Source organism: Diadema antillarum, unplaced genomic scaffold (assembly GCF_040938485.1).
Source record: "Diadema antillarum isolate AM-2024a unplaced genomic scaffold, OU_Dant_1.0 seq00000329_RagTag, whole genome shotgun sequence".
NCBI lineage: Eukaryota > Metazoa > Echinodermata > Echinoidea > Diadematoida > Diadematidae > Diadema > Diadema antillarum.
Genome location: NW_027271346.1, coordinates 1,581,590 through 1,606,723, shown reverse-complemented (window position 1 = coordinate 1,606,723; position 25,134 = coordinate 1,581,590). Strand labels below are relative to the sequence as shown.

General features: G+C 40.3%; 1 protein-coding gene and 2 pseudogenes across 1 annotated transcript; 1 reads left to right on the top strand and 2 right to left on the bottom strand.

Annotated features, from left to right (window-relative positions):
• Window positions 1-77: 77 nt before the first annotated feature.
• Window positions 78-7,854, top strand: LOC139730706 (uncharacterized). Its single transcript, XM_071641571.1, has 8 exons — window positions 78-134; window positions 1,542-1,807; window positions 2,585-2,761; window positions 3,681-3,863; window positions 4,193-4,369; window positions 5,466-5,564; window positions 6,519-6,623; window positions 7,123-7,854. The coding sequence occupies exons 2-8, from the start codon at window positions 1,556-1,558 to the stop codon at window positions 7,363-7,365; spliced, it is 1,236 nt and encodes a 411-aa protein (XP_071497672.1). The 5' UTR covers window positions 78-134; window positions 1,542-1,555; the 3' UTR covers window positions 7,366-7,854.
• A 7,000-nt stretch (window positions 7,855-14,854) lies between these two features.
• Window positions 14,855-17,790, bottom strand: LOC139730698 (uncharacterized; annotated as a pseudogene).
• Window positions 17,791-18,008: 218 nt separating this feature from the next.
• On the bottom strand, window positions 18,009-19,080 carry LOC139730697 (uncharacterized; annotated as a pseudogene).
• Between the last annotated feature and the right edge of the window lie 6,054 nt (window positions 19,081-25,134).

The following is a 25,134-nucleotide window of genomic DNA, read 5'->3' as shown; positions in this document are numbered from 1 at the left end:
GACGGGATGGCAGGAGATGTACACGCTCAATCACTTTTCATGATGACATGAGCAAGTTTTGTTCTGGGACTCCGTGCCGTGTGGCTACTGCTGCAGTGCTGGTTATATGGAGTAGTCTAAGTGTTTCACAAGAAGTAAGTAAGGCTTCTCAACAGAATAACCTTATTAGTTCACTTCCAAATATTACACCATCTTTTCTGTTGTCAAATCATTATAGAATTCACTGTGATACAGCTAGATTGTGGAAATGCAAAGAAATTTTGCTGGGTATACCTAGATTCTGTGTGATTAGTCCCGCTCGCTAAAAACGGTGTGTGTAATTTACAGATGAGGATGAACCGCACCTCATGATCTAAGCAGACACGTTTACTATCACTCTTCTATACCAGTCTCACCTCCCTGTCTATACTAATCACTCAGATAGATCATGGATCATCCGACGAACATTGATTTGATAATGAAAGTACATGATAACGTCTTTATACGGGGAGGCCGGAGGGTGGGGGTACAGTACTTGCCCCCCCCCCCCCCCGGCCTTTTTTTTTTTTGGGCAAAATACGTAGACATATATCTAGGGAAATCTACCATTATGAATTCTAGGATTAGGAATACATCATACTGTGTAGCGTGTAACCACTTTGGATGGCCCCACACATTTTTAAGCTGAAAGTGGCACCAGGAAAAAAAATGGTTTTGCCAATTGCAAGTTGTACCAGAGGGATTTTTTTTTTTTTTTTTTTGGCCTTTTCTTTTCCAGCTGATGAAAGTGGGAGCACAGGTAGGCCTTTTTTTTCTTTTCATTTCTTTTCTTCTTCTTTTTTGCATGTCAGCTGTGAAGAAACCCAGAAGTGGAATCAGAAATATAAACTGTCTCCCTCCCACTTTTAAAAATGTGGTGCCAGCCATGGAAATGGTTGATTGATACGGTACTCTTTTTTTTTTTTTATAAGTGAGATTCAAGCATTTGGACAACACAAACTTTACTCAAAGTCAAATCTCTTCATCAACTCGACAGCATAATTCAGCTTAATAATATTCAATTGGCAACCTGTTCCTTGATACATGCATCAGATGTCAGAGTCTCATTAAAATATGAGAAATACCTTGCGAGTGTTTAATTTAGGTTTATTTAACACTGTTTTCTTTTTCCTGCACATCTTGTGAACTTGATTTATTCAAGGGCTTTAGGGAATAAATACATTCCAATCACTCCTTGCCTATCAGCTGTTATGTGACATCCACAAATGTTTTATATTTTCATATTCTTGATACCCTGCCTTACCACAATTTGTAGTCACATTTTGACCGAACTTTTACACCTTACAAGTACATGTGCATTACCTCAACACAGTGGTACCTTTTAAATCTCATTTGTAGTAAACATTTATCATATATAGATATTCATATTCAATTTTATACTTTTCATTAATGACGGCAAATTTCTGCAAGGGCAAAAGATCTAATGAATAAACATAGTTTAGCAAGGTTGAAGAGTTATCTGTGCAATGAGCATGTGTGTATTTGCCATTGATATACTGCAGCTTCATGGCAATAAATGATGGCTCACATCGATAGAAGATGGAGAACAGCCATTGCCAAGGAGACAGCATCAGTCCCTGTGGATTTGACTGTGGCATCATACAACATTCTGGCCTCCATCCACATCAAGCCCAGGGGTTATCCCTTCTGTCCAACAGGATACCGAGAGATGATGGAGCGACATCCGCAGTTGATGGTGGAACTTCATCACCATGGTGATGCAGATATTTTCTGTCTTCAGGAGGTGAGATTAGAATATTTTTATGCAGTTACAAAGTCTCCACTGACTTCCTGTTTCCATATGGGTGTAAAACACACTCTATAGATTCCTTTTACATGTTCATTCATAACTTGGCAGGTCCATATATTTTCTGATCTATTTACTTTGCACACTCTTGTGTCACATCATTTACTTCCTCCCTCAATCATCCATGGGTTGACCAGTCATAGATCCAACTTTTCAGTGATGATAAGTGATTTGGCATCGTTGCTGCGGATGTCTGGAACTCTATCTCTGTAGAATTATGACAAGTAGCTTCATTAGTCACATTCAAGAAGTTTCTTAGACCTTACTCATGTTTGTACCCATAATGATGGATATCAGTTAATACTTTGGTGAAGGCATACACGAATACTTTGTGGTATCATGTGTTAATATTTATCAATCTTGACAAGACTAATGTGTCTCATGATTTTAAACCTGCTCTCTTGTTTTTGGTTTAAAATGGCTTACCTATTCTAGAGTAAAAGTGCATCATCCCATGTAGTGTAGACATCATTTAGTTACCATTTGTGTGAAATGATTTTTAGGAATACCAAAATAATCTGGTTGAATGAAAGGATGAAGCCATCATGCAGAGACAAAAGTTATTCCAAGAAATACAAGTCATAAAACTTAATTTAGATTTTAAAAGACTTAAAATCACAATAGATAGAAAAGGTGCTAGTCATGTCATAACAAGGGAGCCTTCTAACAATAACTAAACTCTATAGCTGCTGAAGTGAACTTATTTGCATAGCAGGTGCCTCCCTCTTTTTCTGACAGGTTGAGACCAGCTATTACCAAGCAGCTTTACAACCAGCAATGGAACGTCTGGGCTACAGTGGCAACCACTTTGAAAAGGCTCTTGGGATCCGGGAGGGACTAGCTACCTTCTACAAGAGGGAGAGGTTTTCTCTGGTCAAACAGGAGGTGGCTCACTTCAAGGACCTGATTGCCCAGGTACTAGTGATATTGAAGTTCAAGCATTTCTCCATCGTCATGACAATGATGATGATAATAATAATGATAATTTTAATAATATTAATAGTAGTAATAATAATAATGATGATGATGATGATGATGATAATAATAATGATAATAATAATAATAATAATAATAATAATAATAATAATAATAATAATAATAATAATAATAATAATTATATAGTAATAATGTCTTCTTTATCCAGGGTAGCCTCTTCCCTGTTGCTACTGATCTACCAGAGGGCCCTGCCATTTAAATTACCCTAGTGTTGCCAGGTACCCATTTATACACCTGGGTCGAGAGGGACATGGTGGGTGAAAACATCTCAACCAAGCAAATATGCACTGGGTGGGAATGGAGCTCGCGTCCTATGATTGGGAATCAGGAGTCTTATCCACTTGCCAAAGCGCCACCATTGAAGTGAAGTGTACAGCTGAAATGCAGAGCTTAACCATGTTCCTGTTGTTCAAATGCATTGCCCCATTCTGGCTGTAATACAGCAACAGTACGCCAGCACCAGTACTATAACTCAACTGAATTGAATGAACCAGAACAAGGTGAACAAATATCAGTAATACTACTGGTATATGAGTATACACAATGTTCCTTTACACCAAATATGGGTTGGTGATGTTGACAAGTTCTATACCTTACTCTTGGTTGTCCAGTGTCTGAACCAATCAATGACACAAAACATTATATAGAACTTGATCACTTATTTCAGTTTTAATACAGCATTAATTGCCTAATATTCAGCACTACTGACAATATTATTGATGGTTAAGGAGCATGAAATTGCTGAGTTAGTGTGATTGAGCACTGCGCAGAATTTCAAGAGGGTTTACTACACCAAATTATACTTATTTAATCTAATAATCACTTATTTTTTGTACAGAAATTGCAGGAAGAGACAAATCTCGATGACCGCCTGAAGGATGCAATTATTAAGCGAGCAGAATATGAAACACCTGTCATGCTGACAACCTTTCACTGCCGGCAGACAGGGCGCCATCTTGTGATGGCAAATGTTCACCTTGTATGGCAGACTCACCTCGTCCCAGACCTCAACACTGTGCAGGCAAGGACTACCGGTACACCATGCATTGTGTGCTGCTGACTTGTATTGTATTTTATACCTACAGCTAATGAATGCTGTGTTGTTTCTTAAGCAGAAATCAAGTGATTGTAGCAAGGAATAATGTCCCACAAGTGAAATATGTGACATGAAAACTTCAAAGTCTTGTGGCTTTAAATGTACACTTTGTACAAACATCAAACCAAGATCAGCCAAGATTTTATACATAATTATACATTGTTTTCTTCAGTCATGATGGACATCATCCTATGCAAAGACAAACCTTTGTCTATACTTGGCAAGCAATGCTTTTCATTTTCACCAATCTGTAGGCAGCTATTGCAGTTCAGAAGTTGAAAGAGCTCTCGCCACCTAGTGCCTGTCAAATTATCTGTGGGGATTTCAATCACAGGCCAAGCATGCCTGGATACCAGCTTCTTCAAGATGGTTGTCTTGACAACAAAAGCCACCAGCATCTCCAGAAGTTTCCGCTCGAGGTGGAAGGGTTGGTAAGTGTCAGGTAACAAGAAAAATTGAATGTCGTGGATGATCTCAGTTTTTGTGCAGTCTCTTAAAATCCTCCTTAAGATGTATTTAAAACATCACTTTTTACTTAACAATGTTATTGCTATATCATGCATTGCCACTCATGTTCTTGTGGATTGGATTTTAATTTATTATGTAACATCATAGAATTTATGAGTGCATCACTCCGACCATCAGCTTGATTGCTACTACATTGTATCATCAAGACTACTTACATTATGGACATAGCCATTATCATTATCATCACCGTCACCAGTGCTGTTCTGTCACTGTCCTGTTTTTGTTATGTACTGGTAACCTGGAATGTTGTCATTTTACATGAGGTTGATCCTCCAACACTAGATGAAGCCTCGTACACAGGAATGATCAGTTTCTGTCACAGTAGTGTGTAACCTCCATAGCAGGAACTGATATGATGTAAAGACAGCATTTTTCTTCATCAGCATTAGAAGCGCAATTTTACTTTTTATTTTGTTATCTGTGAATTTTATGTAAAAAGTCAGTCAAATTAATGATACCCATTATATTCATGAATAGGATGAGTAGTTGGTGGTGACAGGATTCGGATGCTGTTTAAGACAATGCATTCAGCTGTAATGAGACTAGAGACCCCAGTAAACAGCACAATAGTAGCAACTTGTTCTCCTCATACAACTGAGTGATGGGTCTCTGACATCTATGGGTTGTGTAATTTCCTGAAGGGGAATTTCAAAGCCAACCACAAGCAGATGACTGCCAAAGAGGGGTGACCTATAGACACAGGAGGCTACTTATACTAGTTTGACTGCCTTTCTTTCCGGGAGACACTCGAACCATGCAGGCATTTTAAGAGAACTTAACTTTGTAATTGCTTGTAGGTGCCGCTTGTAGGTGCCGCTGAAATATTCTATTTGATGATAAAATTCAATTTATTTTCATAGCAATTTTGAGATTAGTTGCGTTCAAATGCCCCCCCACTTCTTCTGTTGCATTCATACTGGATTTATTTTCTTAATGGACATTAATTGTGTCTTGTCAAAAATGCACACTGACAATAATGTTTGTGTTTTGTTTCATTAGGATGAGTCCAGCTCCAAGACTCATTTCATGATAGATGCTGTACCTCACTGGTTTCACCATGATCTTGGTTCCATGAAGAGCTCCTATGCAGCTGTAAGAGTAAGTGAGCCAAGTCTAGCAAGGGAGAAGCCAAGGAAAATTGCTGCTGAGTGTTATTGCACTTCAGCAATCCATATTGCATGTTAGATTACTTAATTGTTGTGTCTGAGGTAAAATTTCTCTAACATGGCCAGATATGTGTTGATTGTTTTTAGTCTGTGCCTTGTATACCAGGTGACAGCCTAGGTATTACATGTTACATTGTTCATATATTAACAAAAGAAAGAATGTTAAACAACACACATGCACAAAAACAAACAAACATACATGCAGGTGTTGTTAGCTGGTGTATTTACTCAGAAGACAATGTAAGAAATAAGCTAATTCCATCATGTAAAGCTCCATTAAATTGCATCAAGTACTTGAAACTTTGTATTAAAAAAAAAACATTTTTTTTCTAGGTTCATGTTAGCTTGCTCTTTCAGATAATATTCTCTCTCATGATAATGAAAACTTAAAACTATCTACAATGAATTATGTAAATTCAGAAATTACATCATGTGATGCTTATGTACCTTCCAAGTGGTATTTATTCTCTGGGAATGGCCATGATAAATATGCTAAGAGAACCAGTGTATTGCTAGTGGGCATCACCAGCCAGACAAGAAATGTCAGCATGGATTGCCCTGTGATGAAGTGAGGAATGTTTTGTGATTTTAGTTTAAATCAGATGTGCCTTACCGTTTGTTTGTTTGTTTGATTTTTGAAAATGATGAGACTTCACTTCTGCTCCCTGATTATGTGAACAAGCTGTACCTGAACACCAGTGGTACAAAGAGTTTTCACTCTCACAAATACATTTTGTACATACTAGTTTGGCCTAAACTTCCCCAAATAGAGCACAGTTGTATAGAAACTATATAACAAACAACAAAACAACAAATAATCCAGAGTATTTGCTCTCATCTGTACTCATACTCTGTCTCAATGCTGTTACCTCTTTCTGTTTATCAGGGAGAGGAACCAGAGTTCACCAGCTACACATGTGACTATGGTCCAGTATGGCTAGAGGCTTACATGAAACACAGCAAAGTGGAAAAGGAGGAGTCAACACAACAGGTACAGGGAAGCCAAAGTGTAATTCTGCATTGGTTTTTACAGTGGCCTTCATAAGTTGAGTAGGATCAATAAACCAAATTGTTGGATTTTAATGAATATAGTGCAAAAGTAGTTGTATAACTTCAAAAATTCACATTATTTGTGAAGTGGTGTTACTGATAATAACCACATATGCAAATCAAAGTGTCCCATTTACCAGGTGCACAAATATCTCCACTGAATTTACTTTTATTGACATTAAATCAAAAAAGGATTTTTTTTTTTTTGGGGGGGGGGTTGTTGCTCTGCTGCAATTTATTGTTGTGTTGAAATAACCTAATAATGACTTGCGGTGAAGGGGTTATAGCTGCTGACCAGAAATACAATTTTTGAAGTATTATTATGTGACAACCGATGGGAGAGTTGTGAGGAGCACCTTTGTGGAATTTTCATGTTTTATATGCAATGATAACTGACACTGAAATTTTAGCAATTCTTCTTTGCATCTGATCACAATCAGTCCTCCAACGTGACACCACGACATTTTCCTGCCGAAATCATGGACACCGCCCTCAATGCCTCTCTGGATCAGCCGTCGTCAGTCCGGACACTGGATTACATCTGGTATTCCTCAGATACGCTCTGCTGCCTCGGTGTCCAGGAGGTTGTGGACCAAGAACTGATCAAGCCATTCTGGGCTTGTCCCAATCAAGTCTTTCCTTCCGACCACTTGCTGATGAAGGCATCCTTTTCCTTCAAGTGATAATAGAAATAGTTATCTTATGGGAGGAACTGCCTCGACAGCTGGATGGGACAAAGTTGGAACTTCATCACAACTTTGTGGACGTAGTGCATAATAAGTGGAGTACATGTATGGTATATGATCCATACACCCTCTTACAGGCAACTCGGGCCCCAATGAAAGGAATTCCAGGGTATAGTATCATTTCAAATTGCCAGATTGGATTCAGGTTTTAAAGTCATAGTGAGTGTGTAATTTTTTTTCTGCATATAGTTACAAAATTTGTGAAAATTTGAGAAGATTAATAAGAAAAGGCTAATTCCTGTTTTGATTGTGTCAATGAAAGAGCATGGTATATATTTAGTGAAAATGTAAATGCTGTCACAGTTACATGCCAATGATGGTTATGGTCACTTTGGGGGATATTTTGTTAACTTTCAGGTCAGTATCATTTAAAGACATAATTTGACTTGGGAAAGGAGAAGAGGGGTACGGTAACTTTTGATGCCAATGCTGCAGTAAAAAAAGAATAAATGATATATATATATATATACATATATATATATGTTTACATAACACCTAAGTGGATCCTTGTCATTTGGTTTATTGTTTGACATTGATAATTTGGCCCATTTCACTATGACGTCATCCGTGCAATTGTGGCTCCATTTACCGTGCAATTTTGGATCTATACGATTTGTTCCATTCCACGCTTGCTTAGAGCCAGGCACACTATGCGTGTTAAACGCTTGTGTTTATGTTTGCAGTGTGTGTATGCACAGCACGGTAGTGTAAAGCGCTCAGTGAGCACTCTCGTGATCTCAGATTCTCTCTTGTTTCTAAATTTATAAAACATCAAAGGACAAGGATCTATTTTAGGCATTGTATAAAACAAATAATAGATGTTTTTCATTTCGTGCAATGGACAGAATATTTCATTCGGTGAAGATGAAATGTTTGATTCATTCAACTCGGCTGTGCCTCATTGAATGGATCATTTCATCTTTCACCTCATGAAATATTCTGTCCATTGCACTCATAACATTCATTATTTGTATAATATATAACTGAGAACATGCCTATAACAACCAAACAATGTATAGTTATTTTGATTAGATAAGCTATTAGTGGCAGCTGATGTGAAGGACAAGGTATATCATCTAAGAAGCTGAAATCATGCACTTCCATGTAATGATGACTTGAGAGCAACACAGTGAATCACTTGAGTCACTTATTCTCAGAAGTTTCCTGTCTGAGAGAAAAAAAGTGTAATTCTATTAAAATAATATTTTTTACTTGTGCAATTCTAAGTCACCGAGGACTCTTTTAGCTAATCATACATTTGTCATGTATATAATCAGTGCAATCAAGGTTATGTAGTATTGTAACGTAACCGTAATCCTCCAGTTACTCTCTCTGGATTTGTTTATTGGCTTAGCTTATGTATTTTTTGTACGGTCAAGGCCATTTCAGTCAGAATCACATCGTATCACACCAACACATCACGCCACATTCTCGCACAATCGACCACACTAAATCACGCGCATCATAATTCAGCGAGTTCGTGAAGAAGAACTTTATTACCGTACAACGATCCATATCCTTGGAAACAAGTGGGTGTGCCGTATCGAAGGAGCGAAACACAACGTAACCTCCTAATAATACGAGACGCCTAGCACCTACAGCTACACACACTATCAGGTCACTAGGTGACAGAGAGAACGAAGACAACACGTCCATCCGCGGTGAGAGCCCAGTCACCAACCAACCAAAATATATATGTGAACGCGCTTGCAGATATACCGTACTGTTACCATAACCTAGGAGCGCTGAGCATGTCCGCCCTTTATACACATAACTTGCTAGTTGCCGAGCGCTGAGCGCGCCCGCCCTTCCTATACATGCAAGATACAGCATACTTAGAGACCAAGCACTGTCATTTCATTACTTTGCCCCTCCCTAAGAATAGTCAATCACTGGACTATCTATCATATGGCTTGCTTGAATAATAAAATGACCAACCCCGAACAGCAATTTTTTTATGCCTCCGCCACGAAGTGGTGCCGGAGGCATTATGTTTTCGGGTTGTCGATCCATCCGTACGTCCGTCCGCATTCGTTTACGCGATAACTTGAGTAATATTGACTGAAATTTTACCAAACATGGTCCAAGTATAAAGTATGATAGGGCAATTACTTGGTTAGATTTTGGGTGCAATCAGCCAAAGGTCAAAGGTCAAGGTCAAATCATGAAATTGTGTCTGTTTGCGCGATAACTCTAGACTGGATCAAGGAAATTTCACCAAACTTTGTCCAAGGATGATGTATGGTGGGACAATTATGTGATTAATTTTTGAGTTAAATCGGACAGAGGTCAAAGGTCAAAGATCAAGGTCAAATCCTAAAATTTATCTTTTTACATGATAACTCAAAACTGGATGAAGCAGCTTTCACCAAACTTAGTCCAAGGATGATGTATGATACGGCAATTAGTTGAGTAGATTTTAGTGACATTGGTAAGAGGTTAAAGGTCAAAAGGTCAAGGTCAAATGCTAAAAATGTTGCTATTTCCCCATATCCATGCAATGCCCAAAGGTATTTTGTTGAAACTTAGTGTAGACATGTACTACTGCATAAAGATTCTCCAGAGAGAGTTTCATGTCATAAAGTCAAAGGTCAAAAGGTCAAAGATGAAGTGAAAATGTTACAATTTCACTTTTCTCACAAATGGTTCAATGTATCTTCATGGAACTTGGTACATACACATGTACTGTCTAGCAGGGATTATCTAGGGAATTTAGGGGTCATGGGTCAATAGTCAGGGGTCAAAGGTCAAGGTCAACTCGTCAAAATTTTACTATTTCCCCCATATACTAGTATATACAATGCTTGCATTATTATTTTTAAAACTGGATATACGTGTATTACCTAATAGAGATTCTCTTGGAAATTTCCTGCCAGAAGGTCAAAGGTCAAAGGTTAAGGGTCAAGGCCAGGTTTAAATGCAAAAAAAAAAACCTATTTTATACTGTAATTACACTCTTTCTTTATAACTTGAAAATTACTCAAGGCATAAACTTATGAAAGGGTCAGTCAGAAGTCAAGTAAAAATCCTCAATTCCCCAAATACATGTACCTGCACTCTTTAATAGACAATTATAGCAAACGTAGTTCAAGGAAAGTGAACATTCAAGATATTTCTGACAAACCTGTCATTTCAATATTTTGCCAGTTATGTGAAACTGTTATCTCACATTGTGAAGACATTATACTGTACACCTATTGGGAGAATTATGCATTATGGCGGAGGCATCAGTCACCATAGCGACATTTGTAGTTTTGTCATGTTTTCTCCCACACAATTAGCTAGCAGCCTCATCATTTATTCTTGTAGTCATGCCAGACAACTATGTACACATATATATTACATGAAAACAAATTCTCTCCTTAAGAGGCATTACACATATTTACACAAGTGTTTCAACTTTTCCAAAACGTTACAGAACTCCTCTGCTAGCGAGGCATTCAGCACGTATCGGGTTTCAGCCCCTCAAGAAGCAAAATTGATGAGGTATTAAAGTGTTACACTGTTCCCTACAAGTCCTCTGAATATGCATTATTTTTAGAATGCTATATTGCAACAGTTCAACAATCTTTTTCACCTTGAAAACTAGTGTCATGCAGTGGGTCGACTTCAAGGGGTATATGGACGGTTAAGGTTCATGGGGTTCACACCAGTAAAGATGTCGGGAGACTTCAGTGTCAGGGACTTGGGCCTTTATTGTTTCTGAATTACTAAAGCAAAGCAAAAAAAAAACAAAAAAAACAAAAACGAATCCAACACAGGAATCTCTGTTGTGTAACGAGTTCCCACTTTTCAGAATACGTCATACAACCCGGATTTTCCCCAAAATCGGGATGATTGTCCAAAACTTTGACTTTTCTTTCGACGCATAACGTGTCCTCTTCCCCTGGCCGTTCTTAAAGTGAATGAAACTCACGTGGCCTCTCCAAGCTGACCAGAGGAAGATTTCTGACCCGATTACTCTTTTCTTTCAAATTATTATTCTTACTCTAAAATAGCCTTAGTTTTCCACAAAGTGAAATAAACACAAATATACCTTTCGGGAATCACAATACCAGGAACTACTTATATCGGAAAATATTGTAGCTGATGCTTTTATTCTATAATTTTCTCCAGGAGAGTTGCTTGCTTGCCTGCCGATGACCACATGATGTAATCGCAAGTCAAGCAATTTTCTATGAAATACACCCTCATTAAAGCTATTCTCCTGCCTTTCTGAGGCAAAAACAGCAATACAATTGAATTAAACTGTGTGCAAACCCTTTTTAATCCTGTTCATGCGCTGTAGGGAAGTGTTCTATTCCAAGCATGTTAATCAGCCATGATAATTACAATGTTAGTGAAATTCCTTTCATCAACTATAAAATTAATCTTGTCAATTTTCCATTTCCCGACACCTTCCCCGCTTATGGTTGTTTACGCCACGAAAACAACTCATGATAACCAATTCTTTGTTAACGCCCGCGTATTAACTGGGGAGGCCTGTGATCACGTTACTCCATTCCTCGCACCCACCTCTCGTCCCACGCCAAGACACCCACCTACTTCGCGTATTGGCGCTTTGGTGTCTTCTGTTGTCATATCCTGGGTTACGAGTTGCGGTTCAACTTTGACTCTGCTGTCCTCCGGTCGCCTACTCGGAGCATCTGCACATGCAATAGGGTGCATCTTCCCATCATCATCAGCCTGGAGAAGGCATGCCTCTAGACCGCCATAGGACGCATCCCCCTTTATAACAAAGGGGCGATCAAATTGCGGATAGGCCAGAACAGTGCCTCAAAAGCCTCCTGTTGCTGCGTACCCCACTGAAACTTCTTCCCCGCTGCACCTGTCTTACCTCCAGCAACCTTATGCTTTCGAAGTAGTGCTCCTGCAGCCTCCCTCTCTGCCATATCGAGTCCCTCTAGAATCATCCCAGTCGGAAGTGAATCTCCATCTCTTTCTCCTTCCTGAGTGATATCCTTCGAGGATACCTTGGTCTTCTCCTCCTGATACACGGGAGAGTCTCCCGTGTCTGTTATAACCTCCTAAACGGACACTGCAATACCTTGGCTTTCCTTCAGGGACAGCATCACTTCCTCCCTAGGGTGGACTGGAATGGCCTTTGCTACTAGAGTTTTAGGGCAGATCACCTGTGACATCTCTGTTCGGTACGCCCCATACAGGTTCAGCTTTCCTTCCCCTGTATGGTGACATCCATCGTATGCTGCCACTGCCTGCTCTCCTCCTGTATGGATAGGAAATGCTGTGACCAATAAGGTCTTCCCAATAGGTGTTGTATGGCAGGTGATGTGACGTACCGTAAATGGTGGGATCACTTCCTCCTGCTCCGGCGTGACTGAAATTGGCCGCCTAGCTTACTATTCACCTCACTATCACCTCTCTGTAGAGTGCTTAACACCAGGTCAAGCTCTCCTCCTGCTTCGCCAAGTGGGAGAAGTTACTCAAGAAGTGGGTGCAGGATGTTGCATCCCAGAAGTATCGGAAACTCCCCCTGCCGGGTACTCTTCCATGCCGGCTTGTCATCCATCAATAGGAAGGCTGCTTGGATAGTGGCTGACCCTAAGCTAAGTGGGGCTTCTACGCAACCCTTGATAGGTAGCTCCAACCCGCTTGTTCCAACTACACTGAGGAATGTTCCAACCTCGCCCACTTCTCCAATGTTAGTGCGGAGCTTACCTTCATACACGGAGGCTGGGATGAGGGAGGTTTCCGCACCAGTGTCCAAGACACAACCTATCTCCACTCCTGCCAACTTGACGATCGCCATCGAACTCTTTGATAGCAACCTGTTCCTCCAGCTCCCAAGGGCATCCCCATGCACTGCACCACTGGCGCTCTGTACCTTTGCACCAGGTCCTCCTTGCATCCCTGTTGGTGCCCTGGTGCTCTCCAGTTGAGGAGTGGATTGTGAAGAGGTTGCCTGTCGTTCAAGGTTTTGGGGACAGTCCCGTGTGAGATGACCTTCTTCCTTGCACATAATGCAACGACGTTCCCTTTGGCACGATGGGGCCAGGTGACCCTTCTCTCTGCAGTTGTAGCAAGACATTTCCTTGGGCCCACGCCTTCCATCTTTGGTCGACTGCTGACCAGTCAGTCCCTGCAGACAGCTGCGCAGTGCTGCAAATTCTTTACGCAGCTCGCTCACCTCAGACCGCAGCCCTTGAACCTCTTTATCTCCAGCCTGTAGAGCCTGGCCTGAGCCGTGCATCTCGCTCACCTCATTCACTCCTGCTCTGCTGCGGTGTGAGGCATACTCCTGGTCCTTGAAGAACTGGAGGACTTCTTCCCTTATGTCCAAAAAGCTTTTGGACTTGTTTGCCATCTCGATCCTCCGAAGTCCTCTTTGCACCCATTTCTCTGTGCCATGAAGTGGTCTTTCAGGGTCTCCTTAAGCTCCCCAAACGCCTTATCATCGCCATTGTAGCTCGTCGTGGATTTTTGCTCACTTACATTGAGCAGTTGGCCGGGAGTCATCTTGTAGGCGCTCAGCTCCTTTAGTGGACAGCCACCTTGAATCTCTATCAATATTGACGCATTTCCATTCCCATTGCTCTCAGCCCCTTCCTCTCCCTCTGACGAATCTGTGGATACTGCCCCAGCCTGAATGAGGGCCGTCATTCCCCTTGGCTGTCCACTTGAGGGGGGACGAACAACTGCGGATGATGGACAAGCTGGCTCTGCCTGGACCTGATGCAGCTTGATCAGCCTCTTTACCGACAGGCTCGGCTTCATCTAGGTGAACTGCATGTTCCTCAGGAATCTTTGGGCCGTTTGCTGCCTCCTTTGATGGCAGTGCTCCTGACGGCTCCTCGTCCACAGCCTTCCTAGTCGCTGGCGACACAAGAACTTCAATTTCCGACTCTTCCTTCTTGTTCGCCACAGGCTCAGCCCGTCCCTGCCTGGCTGATGGGCGCTCTGGAGACATGCCTCACTCACTCCTGCTCCCCTCACCATAATGATCTCTTCCCTGGTGACAGTGCCTTATGTGGGCCTGAAGCTTATCCCTTTGATTGAAAGCGTACTCCCATTCTTTGCATTGGTAGGACCTTGGTCTTCGATGCTCCATGTCTATGTGCCGCATTAAACTCTGTCGATGACGAAAGAATCGAGGTGGACCTTCATCCTGTACTCGACCGGCTTCTTTGTCTCATTGCCATCTTCAGACCGGAAGAAGCGAAGAAGATCTCTGTCTTCTTCTCTGACAACGAATTGGTGAAACATACTCTTTATGTCTGTCGTGAATGCGACTTCTTCTTTGCGGAACCGGCACAGAACTCCTAGCAGTCCATTCATCAGATCAGGTCCTTGAAGCAGGTGACCGTTCAAAGACACACCTTGGTATGTTGCGGAACAGTCAAATATGACTCTGATCTTATCTGGTTGTCTGGGGTGGTAGACACCCGTGTGGGGATACTTCACTCTTCTATCCTGGATGCTCCAGTATCCTTAGGACTTTGTCTGGCGAGAAAACCTCTTTTGCTCTAGTGTCGTATGTGAAGTTTGGATAACTCTCACTCACTTGCAGCTTGTAGCATGTGGCACCATGTTCTTCCTGGATGAGTGTTTGGCATACTCTGCCGACTACTCCCCATCCAAGAACGGTCCTCAGTGCATAGGGGTCATCATCTCCGCCGGCTAAGACTTCTCTTGGTCTGATGGCTCTCGTGCAGTTATTTCAGACAAGCAGTGACACCTCGATGGACTTGTTGTCAATGAGGCCACTTCCGCAGAACCTCTGCCTTTGGTATTTGATGTCTACTTGCAGGCACTTCTTTCCTAGAGAAACACGCAGGTAAATCGATTATTTGCTCCCTGTTGAAGTCCATCACCTGTAGACCCGTCACCTTCTTGCTCTTCACACGTGCACTCTGGTGTATGGTAGTTAACTGAAGCTCCATCTCCTGGCCTTGTAGCTGCAACTTAGCACACAAACCTTCCGATATGCGAATCCCACATTTGATTGGTCATCGAGAATGGTGTACTGTAGATACTCTTGGGAAGGGTTATCACTGACCCATTCAATTCGTTTATTTCCATTTTAAATCACAAAGGACAACATTAAGCATTCATTGTTACAGATTAAACATATAAACAATCACACATTAAAACAATTAAGAACAATGACATTAGAATTACAGTCATAAATTATTCCAGATTACAACAGGCAAAAAGTAAAATGTAAAATGATGTACACATAAAAAGCCAATAAGGCCTGTAGGCGCGCATACACCATTGTTAAAAATTATGTAGAATTGGAATCTAAGTTATTTCCAAAAATCATAAATCAGTTTTATACAGAAGATACACAAAATAAAATAAAACAAAAACATAAAAAGATGGGTAGATACATCTATGTAATTTTATAAAAAGACTGAAGATGTCTTTTATACTGCTTCTTAAAATGAATTATTATTTTGCTTGTTATAATTATCTGGGTTTATTGCATTCCAAAAAACTGGTCCTGTATGACGAAGAGTTTGTTTTAATTTCGTACTAGGGCATTTCCATTGATGAACTTTATTGCAGCTCCGTGTATTATGAGTGTGTATATTTGAGTGTAATGTGAACATATTCATGATGTAAGGAGAGAGTGTATCTGTGTGGAAACGTTGCATCAAGGAAGTTATTTTAAGTTTATTTATATCATACAACTTAAGTGTTTTCAATCGTTTAAATAACTGAGAGGTGTGAGCTAAATGTGGAGATTTTGTAACATGACGAATTGCTTTCTTTTGTAATTTAAATAACTTAACAAGTCTGGAATTAAAAGTGTTTCCCCATATAACATTACAGTACAACAAAATGAGGTAAAATAAAAGAATTGTAAAGAGAAAATAAAACAAAGGATGGTAATTCAAACTTCAAATGATTTAAAACACCTACAAACTGTGCAACTTTTCTACATACATTTTCTATGTGTTCATGCCAGTCAATATTTTCACCCAATATAATTCCTAAAAACTGAACTGATTTACATTGAGTTATGGGCTTTCCATATATTTTTATGTCATTTAGGAATTGCACATTTCCCTTCTTCTTTTGAAATGACATATAATTATACCCCCGCCAAACGTAGTTTGAAGGGGGTATATAGGAATCAGCGGACGGTCGGTCGGGCGGTCGGTCGGGCGGTCGGGCGGTCGGTCCGTTGCAAATCTTACGTCGCGAACTACTTCCTCAGTTTTCAACCGATTCCCATAAAACTTGGCACAGATGTGTGCCTTGGGTTGTAGATGTGCAAGACATATTTTTTGACAGTACCCAAAAGTACGTTGCCATGGTAACGGCATATTATGGGCAAAAATGGGTACAAATCTTGCGTCGCAAACTCCTCCCACAGTTTTTGATCAATTTTTATGAAATTAGGTACAGATGTTAATCTGAATATGTTAATGTGCAAGACATATTTCCGCAGTGGCAAAAAGTGCATTGCCATGGTAACGGCATGTTATTGGTAAAATATAGGGCAAAATGCTTCATGGCAAAACTGCTTCATCAGTGTTCTTCCAATTCTCATGGAATTCATATTGAATGTTTGTCTTAGGATATAGGTCAGCATGACACATTTCTTGACAGTGACAAAAAGTATGTTGCCATGGTAACAGCTCACATATTATGAGCCAAAATGATGGAAAATTTTGTGTTGCAAACTACTTCCTCAGTTTTTGCCCAATTTCCATGAAATTTGGTACAGATGTGTGCCTTTGGTTGTAGATGTGCAAGACGCATTTTTCGACAGTACCCGAAAGTACGTTGCCATGGTAACGGCATATTAATGGCAGAAGATCAAGGAAAGATCTTGCGGATTTAACTACTTCCTCAGTTTTTTTACCAAAGCTTATGAAATGTTGTTTGGCGGGGGTATAACCAGTCGCTGTAGCGACATTTCTAGTTAGTTTTATCTACATTTAAGGACAGTTTATTGCACTGAAACCAATTCACAATTTTAAACACATTTTTATTTGCAATATCATATAAAGTATCTATATTACTATGTGAAGCAAGAATGGTAGTGTCATCAGCATACAAAATGAAATCAAAATCAGGGCAAGAATTAACAACATCATTGATAAAAAGCAAAAAAAGCAAAGGACCTAACCCAAACCGGTACTATCATGCAGTGCTCGCGGCCGTCCTGGTCTGGTAGTGAGCAGACATTAAGGTGCACTTTGAAGAAACTTCTTCAGATGGCAGAGGATTGGATGTCTGAGGGCTCTCAGTTTTTGTAGACAGATGAAGACATGTCAGATGACTGCCCTTGCACTCTTTGCTGTTCTGCCTCTGTGTGCACTCTTTCACCACGTGGTTACATGCATCCCATGCACATTCTTTTCTGAAAGAAGAAGGATTTCTTTGCATGATGGGATCTCTTCTTGAATTCACTACAGTCGTCTAAGTGACGAGGACCATGATAGCATGGCCACAATGAATACACTCCGTGTGACTTAGGAGATGCATTTGTTGTGAGAGATCTTCCTCCTTGCAAATGCTGATTGGTTCCCTTGCCATGGTATCGTGACAGCTGTGTCTTGGGCTCACCTCTTTGAATACCTGTTAATTCCGGTAGGTTTGCCTTGTCAGACGCTCATTTTACAAAATCTGCAAACGTTGCAAAGGGAGGGGGGGTAATCACCATACCCGCAGGTCTGCCATCTGTCAACTTCATCCCGCCATTGCCCTCCTATGTGGAAGGGCAGCTTCTCCAACATTTTTATGTTCTCTTGGGGGTAGTCCAAAATCCCCAAGGAGCCCATGGTTGCCTTTGCTGCTACCACTTGCTGTAAGAAGTCAACAAATGTGCGAAGTCCTGCAGGATCCCTGTCAGAAATATGGGGCCAAGCTTTCAGCTTCCTTAAAAATGCCGAACTTACAACACTTCCACTGCCGTATCTCCTTGCCAGCAACTCTCTAGCACGATGATAGGCCTCATCTGTGGCTAAAAGGAGATAATGCTCAGCTATCTTCCTAGATTCTCCTGTGACGTAGCTGTTCAGGTGGTTGAGTTTCATAGCAGCGTCTAGTGGCTTTGAGTCAACCAAACTTGAAAAAGCATTGTTCCATAGCGGATAACGCAAGGGGTCATATTGGTACTTCCAACTTAGGAAGCTGACTTGAAACAACGATACTCTGCGAAGTCATGTTTTGTTGCATAATTACGTTTGCCATCTGTGCCATGGAATCTGCCATCTTCTCAATTCCCGTCAGGTTGCTTTCTTCACAAAGATCAGCAGGCTGTCGAATAGGAGTCTTTACTCCTTCCTTGGAGTCAAAGAATTTCTTGACGGAATCTTGCTTGCTTTCTTCAGGCAGCTTGATATCAACACCTCTTTCTGAATCAAGACCATCACTCTCCTCATCTTCCACTTCTGAAACCTGTACTGCAAGCTTCTTCAACTTTAACTGCTCCAATTTGAGCTGGGCCTCCTGCATTTTCATGGCATGTTCATGCTCGGCCTGCATCCTTGTCAGCCAATCCTCCTGATCCATGACTTCGAGTTCTGCTTGAAAAGCCTCTACAAATTTCTGACTTTTCTTAGATCTCCTTGAGCTGATATCACTGTCAGCTGTAACTTTTGTCTTGTCTGGTATTTTTACTGCTTCCTCCTTGTTATCACCGGGTGCACTTGCAGCCTTGACTTCAGAAGCCATTTTCTGTGATCCTTTATTCCTTAGTGCTGGCAAAGACATGACTTCAAGTCTTCAGATATCTAGGTCTCGTATGAGTTGATGGCGTAACAGTTCTGCGTATAATTCGAACACCACTCGGCCTCGATGGTTATCGGGGCTACAGTCCTTTGATTGTTATTATGGCTGCCTCTGTACTACATGTACACTGAGGAGTTTCGGATGAGACTACTGTCCAAACTGTTGTTATTCACAAGAATTTCAAGAAACAAAGATGAACACGACGTATGAAGCGCTTGCTAAACGGTACCTTGAACTACATTGAGGTACCATGAGCTATCCTGAGTTATCTTGAGCTGTCTTGAGATAACAATCAAATTGGGCCTTTGTAGTTGATCCACAACTGAAACTTTCTGCTACAACTTTGTAACTATGACCTTTCTGCATCACTTCTGCACACAAAATCACTATGGCATGTTTTCTACAAAGAAAGTGTGCTCGCTAGAACAAAGAAACTCCTGTCCGTAGGCTTATCAAAACATAACCGGTAACCTTGCAGTGAAAATCTCTTCTGCAAGGGGATGACAAGCTAGTCTTTTATATCAGACCCACAGCACGGATGCTAAATGAAAATAATGCATCACTACACACAGCTGTAGTTACACTAGGAGTGCTGAGCGCGTCCGCCTTTTATACACATAACTTACTAGTTGCCGAGCGCTGAGCGCGCCCACCCTTCCTATACACGTAAGCTACAGCGTACTTATATAGAGACCAAGCATCGTCATTTCATTACAGTATACTGTACAATGTATTTATGTGTATATAATGCATATTCATTATATATGTTTTATATTCAACAACTTATTTTAGATGTGAATTTATGAAAGTCCCACTAAAATGTTCACCTGGTTGTACTCTATTAATATAAATGTCAACTTGTACACAATGTAAGTCGAGAGGACCTTTATTACCTTTGTTAAATGTTTTATGTTGCAAACGCACCATCCATGTGTATGGCTCCTGCGTATGACTTGTGTGGATCACTGAATACAGAAACACAGAGAAGAAACAATATCGTAATAATCTGTTGAAGATCGCCGAGTCTGGAGTATACTTGGGTAGATATGGGAAATGCGTTTTGTAGCAAACCTCAATGAGTTAATTACACATATTGTATCAAACACATACAAAAGTCAATCAGACTGATATACAGTATATGTAACATAATTATACTACTGCTTAAGTAATAAATTCCAAGCCTGTCAATTGCTTAATGTGGCTTGGATATACAACATCTATATATTTCACTTCAGTGAACTCAAACTGCTTTAAATGTTTGTATAAATTATTTGTGGCAATAATAGCAGCTTCAATATCACTTTAACCACAATGTGAGACCAGAGAAGATGCATTGTTATGTTAATGAGAGTTAACTTACCAAACTTGGTTAAGACACTTTACATTGCGATGCAACCATTTTCTTCCATGTATGTTACCTCCCAATCAAGGCAATCCATATCACTGCATTGGAAGTTTTGTTCAATATATTTATGTTTGCATGGGCTGAATATGTTAAATGAACAAAGAGATTTACTCTTTGTCAATATTAATTCTTGCAACTGATTTCCTTTACCCTAAAGTAATGTTAATTAATCTACACACTAGCCAGAGAAAGATAGAAATTATGAATTTGACTCAACCAACTGTGTATGATGTGTCGATATATAACTCAACATGGCTCTTGGAAGACACTGCTTGTCTCTCTCACGTGTCAAGTCACTCTGCTCACAAATGTATGCACTCCCCTGTAATGAGGGTGCTCTATGTAAATTAGGCTACTGTATGGACAAAAGTAGCATTGTTTGGAGACTCTGGGTTGGTCCAAATATTTGGGGGTACATACATATACATGCTGCTGTATCTATCCTGTTGATGGGTACAGTGTTGTCAGTTATTCGTCTTGTGCTCCTACACACTGTGTGAAATAAAATCTAATTTTCCATGCTATGTATGTTGTGTATTGTGTCAATTGAAAGTACACTGTATGTATAGAATGGTAGGTTCTGTATGATATATCAAGGAACGTGATAAAAATTTGCCTGAAATTCAATATAAGGCCTATCATCAAAAATATGTCTTTATAAAATATTCATTAATTTTCATTCAAATTATTTCACACGAGTGGATCATTTTAAACATCACTCGGAAATCTTTCATTGTGGGTTCCTATTTCTTCCTTTTCCTCTGATTGTATTCTTTAATCCATTGTATGAGGACGAGTCCCGAGTATACTCGGGCAAGCGTCTGTGGGAAATGTGTGTTGTAGCAAAATCAAAACATTCTCAAAAGGTTTAACATGACTCTGGACAATCATTTACCAATGTGTAACCTCATGGGTACACACCTGTGACTGAAAGTTGACCAACCTGAGTCCCATCACTTTTTATTATCAGTGATACAGCCTGTACTAAAATAAATCAAAAATAGAAAAAAGCAAAACAAATGGAAAACCTTACAAGCCACTTATTCAAAAGAAAGATTAGGTGTGGTTGAAGAGGGGAATACCTTTAGGGTGCCTATTGTATAGAACAGAAGCACAACACATTTCTAATTAAGGTTTTGGTGTTGATTCAGGAAATATGACTTTTTTTATATTAAAGGGATGGTACAGTATTAGCGGAGATGAAGATTGGGCTTTCAAGTTTTTGCGAAATACCAAGAAACCACTTATGAAATAGTATAGAGCATACCATTCTAAGAGGAACTCAAAGTTTATTCAATGAAAATTGGAGTTGGAATACAGTGGAAACTCGATATAACGAGATGGTCGGGACCGAGTCATTTTCCTCGTTATAGCCGATATCTCGTTATATCAGTAGGCATAAAAGAAGGCATAACATAAAGACATTAATTTGCACATGTGGGATTACCCATCATATTTCAATCAATACTAATAACTTGATATTGTGTGTGAGGGAATTACTCACCTTTATGGGTAAGAAGATGTTTTTCGCCAAGGAAATCCAATATCAAGAATGTGTTTGTTATTAATTGTAGATGTTTGAATTTGTAAATTTATATAGCTTGCGATTGTATCAAGATCGTCTGTGGATTGGTATGTGGTTATCGTATGGGTGTGTGTTGTGTGGAAAGCTTGAATATGGTCTGCGCAATGCTGTATGTGTATGTGACACATTCTGTATGTACATTATGACTGCATGTGTGTGAAGACGGGGAATTCCCAAAGTAGAAAGCCAATCACAGCATCCGATTGCCTCACACCTGCTGAACGTCATGATGATGTCATGTATACCGTCCCACCACATTTTCTGCATGTATCAGTGTGCGTGCACACACATACTTCACACGTACAAAATGCAGTGCTAGCTGGAGTGCACTGAAGAAAATGATTATGTGTGTATAAGACAGTTTTTGGCGCATCAAGCTTTACAATCTCGGAAGATGATAGCACAGGCGAATAAAGCTTTACCGAAGGCATTTTGCTTTACCTCGCTATAGCAGATTTGATTTACTATGTTTTTCTTTGTTTGGAAGTCACAAAATTTATCTCGTTATAGCAGTTATTTCGTTATAGCCGATCTCGCTCTAAGAGTAGCATTTTACATAGACTTGTGTAGAAGGAAATTTGGGACCGAGAAAATTTCCTCGTTATAACCGATATCTCGTTATAGCAGTGTTCGTTATACCGAGTTTCCCCTGTAGCTGCGACATTCAAAAACAAAGTAAAACAAAGCGATCCTAATAAAAGGTGGGTCCCACCTTTCATTATAATTGCTCTATGGCTGTTTTGGATATCTCAGCCATTTCAAAACCAATTTTCATCAAATAAACGTTGAGTCTCTCTTGGAATTACATGTTCTTTCATATTTCATAAGAAGTTTGTCATTATCTCACCTAAAAATATAGAAACCTGAAGTTAGCTCTCAACCAAAACTATACGATCCCTTTAAGCATGTAAAGTGTATGATTACGTAAAACTGTATTTTTTTTTCCTCTGGACCTTTGAGAGGAGTTTGAGCAGAAAAAAAAAAATCCGTGCAAATTTCAGAACATGGGTCCACAAAGAGGACACAAAGATCGAGCACTGAATTTTTATGTATTTTAATTTTTTTCTGAAGCTGAAGCAATGCGTGGTTGCTTTCGTGACAACAGCTGGCGCTATAGCTTTCCCAAGCTAGAGAAATGGCGTCCGCTGCGCGAAATGGAGTGGTGAAGAATGATGGTGGAGGTATGGTAGAATATAATTTGCTGTTAACTTTTGTGTACGTTAGTTTTAAAGTTTGAAAGCTTATTTGTCGTAAAGTCATGATTGAAATTATGGATCTGGCCGAGCATGTGAGGAAGTATCTTAATCATAGAGTACCCATGAACGACAGTAGACGTGTTAAAATGGTCCGCGCAGACATCAACAAGTCCGACATATTGAAAATTACGTGTGTTGGCTGGTTATGTACGCGTGCTGTCGCTCGTTGTGACATACGGACACTGTCAAAATGACAGTGTCGGTGATCATGGTGATGAGCCTACCATTCACCTGTTCACCTGTATTCACCTGTCTTGTCGGGCTTCTGGAAAGACAGTAGTCTTGTAATGCCCTCCCACTTTCAGCAAGTTTCCACTGTATGTCAAACTTAAATGCCTCGTCTTTTTATTGCAGTAATGACTGCTACTACTGACAGTGTTAGTGTTACTAGATCTAGTCTAGTCTAGCATCTAGATCCTATTTAACTTAAGATGATTACTCTGCGGAGTAAATTATGTGAACTTGTTGTATTTCTTTGACAGGAAAGTGTCTACTTCTGACTTGAATCTGTTGACTGTAGTTGCTTCCACAGCTGACATTGATTGGTAGCATGTTCCAGTGAGATACTACCCTGCTGGCCCTGTGAGTGAAGTTGCTTTTCCTGATGTTCAGACGTGCATGTTGTTTCTGGATCTTGAAGTTGTGGCCCCGAAGATAAACTTTCTCATCTTTTGCTTTGAAAAGCTTGGAACAGTTGGTGTCAGTGAAGCCATTCATGATTTTTAAGACTTGGATCATGTCACCTCTGAGTCTTCTGTAGGCAAGAGTAGGCAGTTTCAATTTCTCTAATCTTTCAGCATATGGCAGATTATGTAGATGAGGCATTATTTTTGTTGCTCTTCTTTGAACTTTTTCTATGGTGTTTATGTCACGCTTGAGTTTTGGGCTCCAAACACAATTGCCATATTCAAGGTGTGGTCTCACTAATGCTTTGAAGAGGAGGGAGAACATATCTTCATCAATGTGGTCGCAAGTCCTTCTGATAAGGCCCACAATCCTATTAGCATTGTTTGCCACTCTTCCTACATGTCTACTGAACTTAAGTGTAGGATCAAATTTTACTCCAAGATCCTTCTCTTCCTCTCTTGTCTCGATTTTGGTTTGTTTTACTCCATCTTTCATATCGTATGTGTTAGGGGAGTGTTGTTTCCCATAATGCATGATACCGCATTTCCCAACATTGAATTTCAATTCTAATTGCCATTTCTCTGCCCAGTCACTCAAGCTATTCGCATCCTCTTGTAATGTATCGGTATCCTGAGTGTCCTTGATGTGAGCAAATATTTTAGTGTCGTCTGCAAACATCTCTGCATCACCCTTCAGATTGTCAGGAAGGTCATTTATGTACATCACAAACAAACATGGCCCTAATATGCTTCCTTGTGGGATTCCGCTTGTGACTCTTGCCCACGACGACTCTTTCCCACTCACCACCACACGTTGTGTACGATCAGGCAGGAAATTTCTGATCCAGCTCAGTATATTCCCACGGATACCCATGGCTCCCACTTTCTTTAGTAGCCGCAGATGTGGGACTGAGTCGAAGGCCTTGCTAAAGTCTAGGTAGGCCACGTCTACTCCTCCGCCTTCATCAAGCATCCTAGTCCATGTATCCAGTACCTCAATAAGCTGTGTCACACATGATCTCCCTGGACGAAAACCGTGCTGGTGCTCACTTAAGAGCTTATTATCTTCCAAGAATCTCATTTCATGATCCCTTATGATAGATTCCATTATTTTACTAACCACCG

Coding starts and splice junctions, on each gene's coding strand:
- LOC139730706 (XM_071641571.1), top strand. CDS start 1,556: ATGATGGCTCACATCGATAGAAGATGGAGAACAGCCATTGCCAAGGAG. Junction 2,762..3,680: donor TCAAGGACCTGATTGCCCAG/GTACTAGTGATA, acceptor TTTTTTGTACAG/AAATTGCAGGAAGAGACAAA. Junction 5,565..6,518: donor GCTCCTATGCAGCTGTAAGA/GTAAGTGAGCCA, acceptor TCTGTTTATCAG/GGAGAGGAACCAGAGTTCAC.